At 45.0% G+C, this 13,531-nt stretch overlaps 1 protein-coding gene across 1 annotated transcript in view; it reads right to left on the bottom strand.

The window, feature by feature from the left end:
* CPSF3 (cleavage and polyadenylation specific factor 3) overlaps positions 1–13,516 on the bottom strand; it is a 42,470-nt gene extending 28,954 nt beyond the window's left edge. Inside the window, exons 1-6 of the mRNA XM_066597443.1 lie at positions 13,366–13,516; positions 11,080–11,143; positions 9,464–9,561; positions 6,294–6,422; positions 3,640–3,817; positions 2,827–2,916 (exon numbers count right to left, since the gene is read on the bottom strand). Coding sequence (XP_066453540.1) covers positions 2,827–2,916; positions 3,640–3,817; positions 6,294–6,422; positions 9,464–9,561; positions 11,080–11,143; positions 13,366–13,436 — 630 coding nt within the window. The 5' untranslated portion in view covers positions 13,437–13,516. The remainder of the gene's footprint in view (positions 1–2,826; positions 2,917–3,639; positions 3,818–6,293; positions 6,423–9,463; positions 9,562–11,079; positions 11,144–13,365) is intronic.
* Between the last annotated feature and the right edge of the window lie 15 nt (positions 13,517–13,531).

Genomic DNA, 13,531 nt, shown 5'->3' on the forward strand with positions numbered 1-13,531 from the left:
ACCTGGAATATAACCACTGAATAGAACTATTAAGAGAGCCAATGAGGTGACAGTAGCATTCAGCTCTCAAGGCCAGGTATTAGAGATGACAGGAGAACGTCCGTCTTGGCAGAAGATTTCAAACAATTATATTCATGTGTAAACTTCTTACCATTGGAAAGCAAAAAAGTTGTTGAGTCGTTCGTTCAAACAATTGTTGCGTGTAAACGGACCTTAATCTGTGATCAAGGGTGCCTGTCAACGGATGGGTTTGAATTGTGTTCCCCGCATTGATAATCCGGCCGCGGGGAACACAGTGAAAGCTCTCCATTGCGTTGCTATGGAGAGCGCTTCCTTCCTGCCCACGAGTGGAGAAGCATTGCGATTCTCCGCTCGTGGGCGGCAGTACGCAGCATGCCGCGAATTTACAGCGATTCTCCGCGGTCAGCCTGTCAGATAGTCAGACAGTGGAGATCCATCTGCCGGCTGGTGCTCCCGGGCGGCGGTATCCTGCGGCAGATCTCCGCCTCGGGATACCACAACGCTCATGGACAGGCAGCCTTATGGAACAATGCCCTAAAATACACTTCGGCGAAAAACTAAGGGTTTTCTTCCAATATGTTACCAATTGCCAAATTAGAGTATCAAGCCGGCTTGGAGAAAAAAATCAATGCGACACAGCAACAGGCTGTATGCTAGAAATTTCTGATTTATTGCAGAACCTCCAGTCCTATATACCATTTCAAAGAAATGAAGGCGTTTTATGCAAAACAGTGTACATGCGTTCTTGACAATCTGGAATTTCCCACATATTCTTAGACTTTACAATAACAGTAGGTGAAACGGTCTGTCCTTAAGTTCCACGGGAACCAGCGTCCAGCACAAGACACCACAAGATACCAAATGTACACCGCTCAAAATCACGGGATTAATATTTTTAGCTTTTATGCTGAATCATCATGTGAATGTTAGTTAAAATCATGTTAGTATTGTCCATTAACTTACCTGCTCCGTTGCTGGCGTCCCCGTCGCCATGGTTCCGTCTAATTTCGGTGTCTTCTTGCTTTTTTAGACGCGCTTGCGCAGATGGGTCTTCTCCCTTTGGCTAGGCTCTGCAGCATCGGCGTTTTGGCTCCACCCCCTTGTACTCGTCATCGCGTAGCTCCGCCCCATGACGTGTGCCGGTTCCAGCCTTTCTGATTGGCTGGAATCGGCACGTGACGGGGGCGGAGCTACGCGATGACGCGTACAAGGGGGCGGAGCCAAAACGCCAATGCTTCCGAGCCGAAGGGAGAAGATCCATCTGCGCAAGCGTGTCTAAAAAAGCAAGAAGACACCGAAATTAGACGGAACCATGGCGACGGGGACGCCAGCAACGGAGCAGGTAAGTGAATAACTTCTGTATGGCTCATATTTAATGCACGATGTATATTACAAAGTGCATTAATATGGCCATACAGAAGTGTATAACCCCACTTGATTTCGTGAGACAACCCCTTTAAGTCTATCGGTTTCCCAAACGAATACTAACTGACAAGCTGAGAAAGTTTGAATATCCCTTTTTTCTTATGTGGTTCACTTTTCTTGTCTATAACTGATGTTCTACTAAGAGTTCTTTCATAAAACTAGCTGCATTACATTCTACATTAAATTAGCTTTCCGAATATATAATTTTATGGTATTATTACAAAAAAAATTGAAGTTATGAGCCATGAAACATGCACTTTTTCAAACCGCTTCCACAATCATGGCCACTAGTCTCATCACATCACACTGGCTAGTAGCCCATTTCTCTAACCCAGCAATGTATTTCAGCAAGTTGCAGGGGTTACGATGTAGCTTCAGCTAAACTTCCTTTGCTACTGATGAACCTGCATGTATATAGCAGGAAACTGTAATTATAGCAATTTCCCCGTATATGACAGTAAGTATATTATCAGATGTGATCATGGATGAACCAATAACAGAGCAAGGCACCCATGGACCCTCATCATCTCTGCATGAGAACGTCATTATAACTGAGGTCCACTAATTAATTTTTACTTTAACTAGAAGATAAGCTGTCACATAAGGGATGACTGTTAATTAAAGGGACTTTGATTACCTTTGGTTTTCCTGCAACATTATTAAAAAAAACAAACTTCTGCATGTACAATGGAGCAATTTTGGTAATGAACATAGATTGGGGATTTTTCTATATGCAATTACCCAACATACAAGTGTAGGTCTATGTAAGGCTCTGTTCATACTAGCAGCATAGCTTCCATTTATAACGGAGCAATAACAAATTATGTTGGAAACCAACAAATCCAGATGGTCTTCGCTGACTTCAATGAGGTCAGTTTGGATTCTTGCATTTTTGCGCTGCAGAAAAATTCTTAAAATCTAAAAAACTTGAGATTGACTACACATTACTAGAGATGAGCGAGCGTACTCGGAAAAGCACTACTCGCTCGAGTAATTTGCTTTATCCGAGTATCGCTGTGCTCGTCCCTGAAGATTCGGGTGCCGCTGCGGCTGACAGGTGAGTTGCGCGGAGAGCAGGGGAGAGCGGGCGGGAGAGAGGGAGATCTCCCCTCCGTTCCTCCCCGCTCTCCCCTGCAGCTCCCCGCTCCGTGCCGGCACCCGAATCTTCAGGGACGAGCACAGCGATACTCGGATAAAGCAAATTACTCGAGCGAGTAGTGCTTTTTCGAGTACGCTCGCTCATCTCTACACATTACCAAAGATTGGGACGGGTTCTTCCTGACCTGTTTTTATTTGTCAATTAACTAAACCTGGAGACTGTATCTTCCAGCAACTTATTTTATAAAAGTTCATAAAGAAATGTTGAAATGTGACACTTACAATAATAAGAATATCTGGCTTAATATTTGGAATCTCTGCTGCCATGAGATGTCTGTCCTCTTGTCTGGAGAAATCCCCCGTGTACAGCAACTGTCAAATAAAGACATTAAGGGCATTAAATACCTTTATGATTACCTACCTGAAGACTTAGAGCCTTTTCCTACTGCTTGACGAGCTCTGATCAACTAGATGGTTTAAATGGCCTTTTATCGGGCCAATGCTACCTATATAGAGGGCAAACAACCGTTCGTATGATCCTTTATTCCCCATACACTTTCATCGCAGTCAGCAGCACATCCCTCTGTTCACAAGGGGCGATGTGCTGCCGACATCGATGATACCTACTGCAACATAAAGCAGCTCATCGGATGATGAATGGGTGTTTGGGAGCATTGTTACACACCCTATGATCTGGCAAACAGACACTCCTATGAAGGTACGTGTCCAATCATCAGGCCAAGGTTTTGGAAGATTTATAATGAAACAAGGTCCTATGTCTATAGGAAATGCTCTGACAGAAGCTTGAATGTGATTGGATGAAACTTACGGTTTTCAATACCAAACACCGAATAGAGCACGTGATGCAATTTGTTTTTTATATCGTGCTCTAGTCCCCTGCTCCAAGTAAAGTCACCATTCTAAAATATAGGTACTACCATGTATGTTGGAGCAGAGAGCAATGACATGACATAAGGCATCTGCACACAAAACGAGTACATGTTTTGGGACAGAAATATTATTCGAGCAACTGTGGCAGAATTTCACATTCATCCAGATTTCCTTTAAACACATGGCATGGACGTAAGGACGTACTTTGACACCTGCGATCTCTATCATAAACATGGCGGCACCCAAGACGTGTCCAGCGTGATAACACCAAAACTTGATTCCTGCTACTTCTTTCACTTCATGAAAGTTGATGGTCTCAATTTTGTCCATACTTTCTTCCAGGTCCGTCTCTGTGTACAGCATGTCATCTGCAGAGATGTTACTGAAGGCAAGGAGAAGAGAAAAACACTTATATAAAGCAATGCCGCCATTGTACTAAAGAAAATATATGCAATTAAATTCTTGTTTAACATCAGATATTAGCTGGTCTCCTACAAAAGTGATAACCACTATATACCAGCAGCCATCACAATGCCCATTACTGTCAGTAACCCAGCTTTCCACAGACTCTGAGTGGCACAAATCAATACTCCTGTGAAAGTATAAGCATCGTTATATTTTGGGCATTTCTAGAATACTGCTATTATATTCATGATAAACACAGTAATATAGTTTTCTTCTACTAGAGAATCAGCAGTGACATAAGAGACTTAGGAGACTGCAATGGCACCCGACCACTCCACAACTCAGTAAAACCAACGGTTGCTTGAAATAAAGTGGCACAACTGGCTCATGGTATGGCAGGCCATAAAATGTGTGTATACTATTATAGCATATTACAAATCCACGCATAAGCCATATACAGTGGTGCCTTGGGTTAAGAGTTTAATTTGTTCCGTGACGGAGCTTTAAACCCAAAAAACTCGTAAGTCAAATCAATTTTCCCCATTGAAATGAATGGAAAAGCCATTAATCCGTTCCAGATCGCGAAGCTCTCCCACTGATTTCAATGGGGATGGTGTTAACCCATTGAAAGCAATAGGACACCGCCACCCCCGCAGTGATTTTTAGGAAGGGCTCTAAATATGAGCCCCTCCCTGAAAAATCATCCTTAGCTGTAGTAAAAAAATAAAAAATATATAAAAATGCAGGGAGAACAAGCGGCGGCTAGATACGCCTGAGCCCTGGCTGCGGCGGACAGGAGAGTATATATTTTTTACTACACCTAGGGATGGTTTTCAGGGAAGGGCTTATATTTAAAGCCCTTCCCCCAAAATCACTGCAGTGGTTGTTGGCAGGCCATTGCTTTCAATGGGCCCACCAGCGGCATTGAGAGCCAGGCTTGTAACCAAAAGTTTTTGCTCTTAAATCAGAGCAAAAATTTGTGAAAGAGCCTGCTCTCAAGTCAAAAAGCTTGTAAGCTGAGGCACTCTTAACCCAAGGTATCACTGTATTTGGAACCAAGTAGATCGAATCCAATCCTGTAACATCAGGAAACACTTATGAAACGTTTTCCTGATCTAACAGGAAAGGATTCAAAACCATTTATTCCTCTAACGATATGGCTCATGCACAGAGCTGTATATACATATGTGCACAAGTCCCAAAAATTGATTCATATGCTGCAATTTTACAAATACTCAATTTACTATCTACTATATATGATAATTATGAATGTGTGTTAGGGCTCATTCACACGGGCGCACTGCCACCACGTATTACGCATACGTATTTCCCATGCATGACCCAAAATGAATGGAGGCAATAAAAGTCTATGGATTTGTATTCTTCCATTCACACCTGCGCATAAAACGTAGGAGAAATAAATTGCAGCGTGCACTATTTCTCCACAGCCCCGCGTTGCGCAGAGCATGGACTTTTAAAAAAGAAAACACACTGCGCATGTCCGTGACGTCAGAATCCCGGGCATGTGCAGTGCCAATAACAGCACGTATGCGGTCTCTGCTGGCAGAGCGAATGGGCTGCGATGCTACAAGATACTCACAGCGTTGTACGCATATGGCCGTGTGAATGAGCCCTGATGCTGCGTTTATACGTGAAGATCACCATTCAGAAAATCATTAGAACGAGCGAAAGTAAACAATATTCATTTGGTTTAAACCCGAGCCAACGACTGAAGAAGGAGAATCGTGCTCTGTTTGTTGTTCAGTTTCAGCAGGTTTGCATTTAAACACTGCAGCTATGTATTTCCCATAGGAATGTGGAAGGCTGAATGAAAAGTGAAGGATTCTCAACGATGATCTGTCTAAACAGAAGGAGTGGTCGGTCAAATCGGCTCATCTAAAAGGGGCATCAGGTTGTAGTGATTATTCAATCTTGTAATTAACATCAGGAAACGGATCACTACTATTCGTTAGTAGAAACCACTTCTGTCACACGCACAGCAGCAGGTCCTCCCTAATCACACACATTCAAAATGTAGTTAGAAAAGATACAGACTGATCAAATATCACACCCAACGTCGCATCTAAACCGACTAGAGATGAGCGAACCTACTCGTTTCGAGTACTTACGCACCCGAGTACCGCCATTTTCGAGTACTTCAGTACTCGGGTGAAAAGATTCGGGGGGCGGCGGGGGGCGGGGAGAGGCGTGGCGGTGCGGGGGGTAGCAGCGGGGAACAGGGGGGAGCCCTCTCTCTCTCCCTCTCCCCCCCACTCCCCACTGCTACCCCCCGTGCCGCCACGGCACCCCCCGAATTTTTTCGCCCGAGTACGGAAGTACTCGGAAATCGCGGAATTCGGTCGAAAAAGGGGCGTGGCCGAGCACGTTCGCTCATCTCTAAAACCGACCAAATCCTCTTAAATCACCCATGTGATTATTCTAATCTAGATTACCTGACTTTGACGTAATCTGACAACAACCATCGATAAATCGCCTTGGTAGCGTGCGTCATAAATGTCCTGCCTTTAAAACTTGTCTTTTGCAGGAACCATGGTAGCGCCCCGCAATGATCCAAGTGGAAGCTAGAGAGTAGGGGAAAAAAAGTAAGTTATTCAATGCAGGAGCGGACTAAAATTAGTGATCCTGAAGACTTTCTCATACAACACTGAAGGACAGCAGACTGACCAAACTGATTAAAGGGGTTTTCCAAGTAGTTTTTCTATTTATATAGTTTTCGGCCTCCTATGCCCAAATTGCATAAAATCAACATACTCACCGTGGCATCCGACAGGTGATGCCACCCAACCAGGCTGGTAACGTCCTGTAAACCTGTCATGTGGTAGAAGCTTTGGGAAGGTTTACAGGAACTCACCAATGATGTTCCTGTCAGAGCTGCTATTGGCTGCAGCCGTCACATGGGTAAACAAACTATGCGACTACTGCAGACAGGATAAACAAAACACCAGTGGATCAGAGCTCGCGGCAAGGGGTGTGTGAGGGCAACGTGGCAGCGAGAAGTTGAGCATTTGTGATTTTTTTTTTTTAAATAATACTCCACTCCCCCTACTGCCACCAATGTGTCTTAACAGGAAAGAAGTCAGAAAACCCCTTTAATTCTAGAATTGCACAAATACAAAGTGTTTTGCTTACAGTGCAACCCCGCAATGGGCGTATTGTTCGTCAGAGGGAGCACCCGCTGGTGTGCGATTCACATTTTTGGAGAAGGTAAGGTTCACTTATCAAAACTATCTAACAGTAAAATGTCCTCAAAGTATTCTACGAAAGTGCGCGTTTTTTCTGGTAAGCACATACTGGGTGACCAGTTCGTTCGTGGAATGTCAGTGTTAATTTCGGGGTTCTACTGCCCCCAACAAGACAAAACATTTAGTGACTAGCAAGCAAGATGAACTATGTGGGATGCACACCAAGGAGGACGGCCAAAGAGGTCAGTGGGCACAGTAAAGAATGCGAGGGCACGTTTTCTCCATTCTCTGCAAAAGTCTTAGTCGTTTATCATAGGACATTAGTCAGTCTTTGGCAACATGTCAGAGAGCCACTAAGGAAGCAAGGTGAACCCTACCACATCACAGTTATCCTGGAACTGCAGCTGCAGTGGTTCCAACAAAATTTTGGCCAACATCAGGAACGGTCGCAGATCACGTGGTTCCATCTGTGTGGTCACATGAATAGCCAAAACACACAGATTGTGGCCACAACCAACCTGCATGAAATGTATGAAAAACCACTGCATCCCATAAAGGTTGGTGTGTGGTGCACCTTGTCCCAACGCCACATCATCGGCCCGGTCTTCTTCAATGACATCATCACCACTGAATGTTACCCAATGATATTCACAGAATTCACAAACCAGCGGGATGATGAGGAGCTGCAGCAGGGTGACTTCCAGCAAGAGAGGGCAGCATGCCACACGTCCAACCAGAGCATGGCAGAAATGTGGTCACACAGCATCATCTTACAGGCTCAGTAGCCACAGAGATCACCCAATGTTCTAGCAGTAGACTTGTTCCTGTGATACCACTAAAAGGGTATCATGTTCACCAACAAAACCCGTAACATTGCTGTACTGAAGAACAACAATAGACGTGAAATTGTCGCAATCAATGTGGGCATATTGCTCCCTTTCAACAGAATGGAGCATCGGGTTCAGAAGTGTTTTGAGATTGGCGGTGGCCACTTTTAACATTTTCTGTGAGGTCACCAAGAACCAAGGTAAGCGTCACTCTTCACTCATGAGATATCATCGTCCCGAACACAAATATTGTGAAATTACTAGGTTGCAATTTGAGTGAAACACACTCTATGTCATATACCTATATTAATAACGGTCTGTATACGATCTGCGCAGTAATATAAACCCCTCGGCCTCAATTCAAATCAGTATTACAAATGGCATATTAAAAAAATAAAACTGCATTGAAAAGAATGGCGGTTCACATTTATCAAGCCCTGGACCAGTGTCAGATTTTTGAAAAGTGTTGGAAGCATGGCTTCTAAGTCTCAAGTATCGAGTCTGGTTTACAATCCCACTCAGAAAAGCTAAACTGTTTTCTTGCTTGGAAAAGTGGCAGTAAGCTACTGTGGTAGAAAAGGGAAGAACATGCTGATGCACTGCTCGGGCAGGTGCCAGAATTAACTCTTAGGAAAAACAAGAAGACCTAAACATCAAGAAGACCCTGCCAATAAGGAAGTCCATATAATGGTCAACAACGAGGAAATCTCAGTGGTTAATAGTTTTGTATTCCTTCGGTCCCTCATCGATTATAGTGGGTGCTTGACGACAGGTGAAATAAAGCATCGATTAGCACTGGGGCGTATGGCCATGGTGAGCATGGACCAAATATGGAAGTGCAAGGATGTCTTAGTCACCATCAAACGAAGGTTAATCACAGCCGTCATCTTCCTGATTGTAACATATGGCTGTGAGATGTGAACTTCGAGGATGGCAGACAGAAGAAAAATGGACGCTTTCGAGCTGCTGGAGAAAACTTTTACGAATCCCCTGGTCAACTAGGGCCACCAACAAAGCGTATCAACCCAGAGGGGTCCCTGGAAGGCAAGATCACAGGACTGACACTGACTAACTCTGGACACATGATGAGGACGAATTCACTGGAGAAGAGATGCTACTTGGAATTGAAGGAAATGGGGAAGACAAAAGACATCAAGAAGGACATGGGAATGGACATCAGGCAACTGAAGACAGCAGTAGACAATAGAGAAGCATGGAGAGGACTGGCCTACAGAGTATCCAAGAGTCGGACATGACTGAACAGATAGAATTAGAGTTTCTTAGGGAGTCTTTGTGGTGCAGATATCTGGTGAACCAATACTGAACATTTCTGCATACCCAATTAGTAACCCATGGGATCTGTATGCAGCATTCAAACCGCTTCCAGTTGTATTTCTGTCACAGATGTTGTAAGTGCACAAGAGGTAAAATATAAAAGCATACAGCACATCAATATAGAGTATATCTGTAGAACACTCATCAATGATATAAACAGTATATAGACTCATACAACATCATCGTTAGTTAGCTATATCCTATCATGAATGTGCATAATGTATATCTGTAACTAATCAATAACAGCACATTACTTACTGACTGATGAGAAGGAGATCAATCTCTGCAGGATCAATCAAATCAATATAAGGAAGAGCGTCCATTCCTTCCAGCCCGGGGTGAATGCCACAATCCAGCTAAGGTTAGAAAAAAAGTACCATAAATAAAAGAACCGCATAAGATACAAGTTGGTCCACATGCTCAGACAGTGTGAGGTGCGGTTGTGCCCATTGAAGGGATTTTGTCACTTGGGTCATGAAGTTTGACTTGGAGTTGAACTCCGAGTCATGGAGAAGGGCCGTGCTGGCTTCTCCCTGCCAGCATCATGCAGACTGACAGCTCTCTAGCCTTTCTGTGTATAGGGAAAGAGCTGTCGCTCTGCATGCGGCAGGTGGGAAGAGGTAACGCGGCCCAGCTCCAAGTCACACTTCATGAACCTGGTGACAGAATCCCTTTAAGAGGCTTTATATATACCTGCTTTAGCATGAACATTCACGAATACAGTCATGACCCAGGAAGAAATGTATAAATGTCCAGTTTAGATTGAACACAGAGGAATTTAAAGGGGTTCCCCGGGGACATAGTTTTGTTCAAAAACTTCTTAAGCCTACAGTAGTAAAATAACAGAATTTGTACCCATCCTTCCACGCTCCCCCACCGCTGCCGTCTCATTGGCTCCCCGGTTCCAGCGGATCTACAAATCCCGATGCAGGTAGTCGGCGATCACGTCCCCAACAAAAGAGCCACGTGACCAATGCAACCAATCACTGTCAGGACAACTACAACATAAGGCTGGTTTCACACGGGCGACAATATCACACGATTTTCTTGCGATGCAACAGCGCTACAAATCGCATGTATGTGAAGCCCATGCTTTTCAATGAGTTACTTCACATTAGCTATGTTTTGTGGACTGCTACATTGCAAGAAAAAAAATTGCGGGTTGCTAAATATTGCCGCAATTTGCGAGGTTTTTTGCCCATGTTTACCTATGTAGCCTTACTTTCTGCTGCATCATATGAAAATGCGGTTTTCGTGTGGTGCGATGCAACTTTTACAGTAGGAAGTCCAACTTTTAGCAAGTGCTTCCTGGCTTGTAGGTTTGATATCCCCACCTCCAGGAAGCGCTGGCTGTAATTGATTCTCGAGTGCTGCGGCTCAGCCAATCAGAGCCAGCACTTGAAGAACCAATCGCAGCAATTTATTGAATGGCTTGATTGGTTCATTGAGCGCTGGCTCTGATTGGCTGAGCCACGGCATTTGATAACGAATCACAGACAGTGCTTCCTGGAGGCAAGGCCTTTTTTAAAATACCTTGACCAGGAAGCGTTGCCTGAAGACAAGTGCCAGGGACCTGCAGAGAAGTGTGGCAGAGCTGTCAGTGGCTGTTAGGTGATGTATTTTTTTTATGCAGCTAGGGCGGTTTTTCAGGGAAGGCCTTATATATCAAGCCCTCCTCCCACCCACTGAAAGTCCTGGCAAAAGAGTGTCACAAAATCACCGCAAGAAAAAGGAGCGATATCGCACAGAACACCGATGTGATATCGCTGTCGCCCATGTGAAAAAGCCCTTGGTACATGGGGAGAAAAATATGGTGATTAAAGCACATTGAAAGTAATAACGTTCTTCCCGGTTGCCCCGCGGCGGTCACTTACCATGATCTTTCTTCCTTTGAATTCTAGGATGATACATGATCTCCCGACCTCCTGACCAGCCCCCCTAAAAAATACACAGAAAGCTGATTAATCAGAAACCTGGAGAAGAGCAACCAGTAAGTCTGCTTTCACACCTGCATTGGGGTCCATTTATGGTCTTCTTTAAAGGGGTTGTCCCACGCCGAACGGGTGGGCTATTGAAAAAAACAAAACCCGGGTTTTGTTTTTTTCAATAGCCCCCCCGTTCGGTGCGAGACAAACCCGATGCAGGAATAAAAAATACGGCCAGTACTTACCCGAATCCCCGCGCTCCGGCGACTTCTTACTTACCTAAGTAAGATGGCCCCCGGGATCTTCACCCACGGTGCACCGTGCGGTCCATTACCGATTCCAGCTTCCTGATTGGCTGGAATCAGCACACGTGACGGGGCGGAGCTACGAGGAGCCGCTCTCCGGCACGAGCAGCCCCATTCAGAAAGGAAGAAAACCGGACTGCGCAAGCGCGTCTAATCGGGCGATTAGACGCTGAAAATTAGACGGCACCATGGAGACGGGGACGCCAGCAACGGAACAGGTAAGTGAATAACTTCTGTTTGGCTCATATTTAATGCACGATGTACATTACAAAGTGCATTAATATGGCCATACAGAAGTGTATAACCCCAACTTTGTTTCGCGGGACAACCCCTTTAATGATGAGCGAGTATACTCGCTAAGGCCCATTACTCGAGCGAGTAGTGCCTTAGCCGAGTATCTCCCCGCTTGTCTCTAGAGATTCGGGGGCCGACGGGGGGCAGGGAGCGGCGGGGGAGAGCCGGGAGGAACGGAGGGGAGATCTCTCTCTCCCCCCCGCAATTCACCTGTCACCCGCGCCGGCCCCCGAATCTTTAGAGACAAGCGGGGAGATACTCGGCTAAGGCACTACTCGCTCGAGTAATGTGCCTTAGCGAGTATACTCGCTCATCTTTATTCTTCATCTCTCTGCTCTGTTTTTGGAGGAAAGAAACTGTAATAAATGGAAACAAACGGATCCACCTTTTTCCCATTGATTTCAATTTCTAAAAACGTAGCATTTTTGTGGAACAAATAACGCTTTTTTTGCACTGTATTTTACTGCACTTTTTCCGAAAAAAAAAATGCACCGATTGAAATGGCTAATTAGTCTAATGAGTTTCAGATGTGTTCCGTTTCCTGCACAATTAGGCTGGGTTCCCACACGGTGGATTCCCGGCGGAAATCTCACGGTTTGGCCGCAGCGAAAAACCGCAAGATTTCCGCCAAGAAAGCGCTGTTTCAAAACCCGTGGCATTTAGCCGTGGATTTTGGAGTGGCTTGGCCGCACACTTTTTCGTGGCGGCCGGCGCTCCCATAGAGGAGAGCGCGGCCGCAACAGAAAAAAAAATGGACATGCTGCGGCTTTGCCGCAACGGATTCGCCGTCCCGTGTGGACAAGATTTCTGTGAAATCTCGTCCACATGGCTGGCTAATCCCGGGATTAGCAGCCGCAGGCGGATTTGCCCCGGCAACATTCCAGACGGAATTTCCATGGCAAATCCCCCCTGTGTGAACCCAGCCTTAGTGTTTCATGCATCTCCTGGCATATTTGCTCTTCCCTATTGACTTCTATGGGGCTTTTGGTTCGCAGGAAAATAGAGCACACTGCTTTTAATTTTTTTTGCGCAACCGAAACACACAGAAAAATACACGCATGTTAACGAACCAGCTGAAATCATTGGGTTCTATCTACTGCATAATGTGCGTGCAAGTACAGAATCTGGCCTTAGGGCATATATAAATGGTGGAATCTGGTGGTGCAGCTTCCCATGTGGATTCCACCTCTAAAAATCATGTCAGAAACCCGCAAATATCTGGACAGAGAATTCGCGGCGTGGAATCCTCATCACAAACTCTTTTTTTCGTACACGGATCCCCATTGAAGACAAAGAGGTACGAATTCACCAGATTCTGCTGTCAAACCTGTAGCAAAAATCTGCACGGACGCTTAACGGCCAACGTGTGAAAGCTGGACGGCTTCCAGTGTCATCACAGCATTAGGACATGCTGGGAGTTGTAGTCTCCCAAAATCTGGAGAGTCACAGGTATTAGACCATTGACATGTAGTATGACAATAAGAGACCATATATATATATATATATAATATGGCCTCTTATTGTCATACTAATATATGTATATAGTCACAGTGTGTTATATATATATATATATATATATATATATATATATATATATATATATATATATATACACACAGTGAACAGAGACACTCACAGCGGCCTGATCAGCAGCTGGTCGCTCTCCTCCGCCGGGATCACATTCTCCGCTTTCCTCTTCACAGACATCTTGGACTCCACCACATTCGCAGTCGGTCAGCTCCACTTCCGGTCTTTCTCCGTTCCCTCTATCAGTCCGTCTCAGATTTACCCCCGACACTTCC

The sequence above is a fragment of the Eleutherodactylus coqui genome, chromosome 1 (genome assembly GCF_035609145.1).
Source record: "Eleutherodactylus coqui strain aEleCoq1 chromosome 1, aEleCoq1.hap1, whole genome shotgun sequence".
Classification (NCBI taxonomy): Eukaryota; Metazoa; Chordata; class Amphibia; order Anura; family Eleutherodactylidae; genus Eleutherodactylus; species Eleutherodactylus coqui.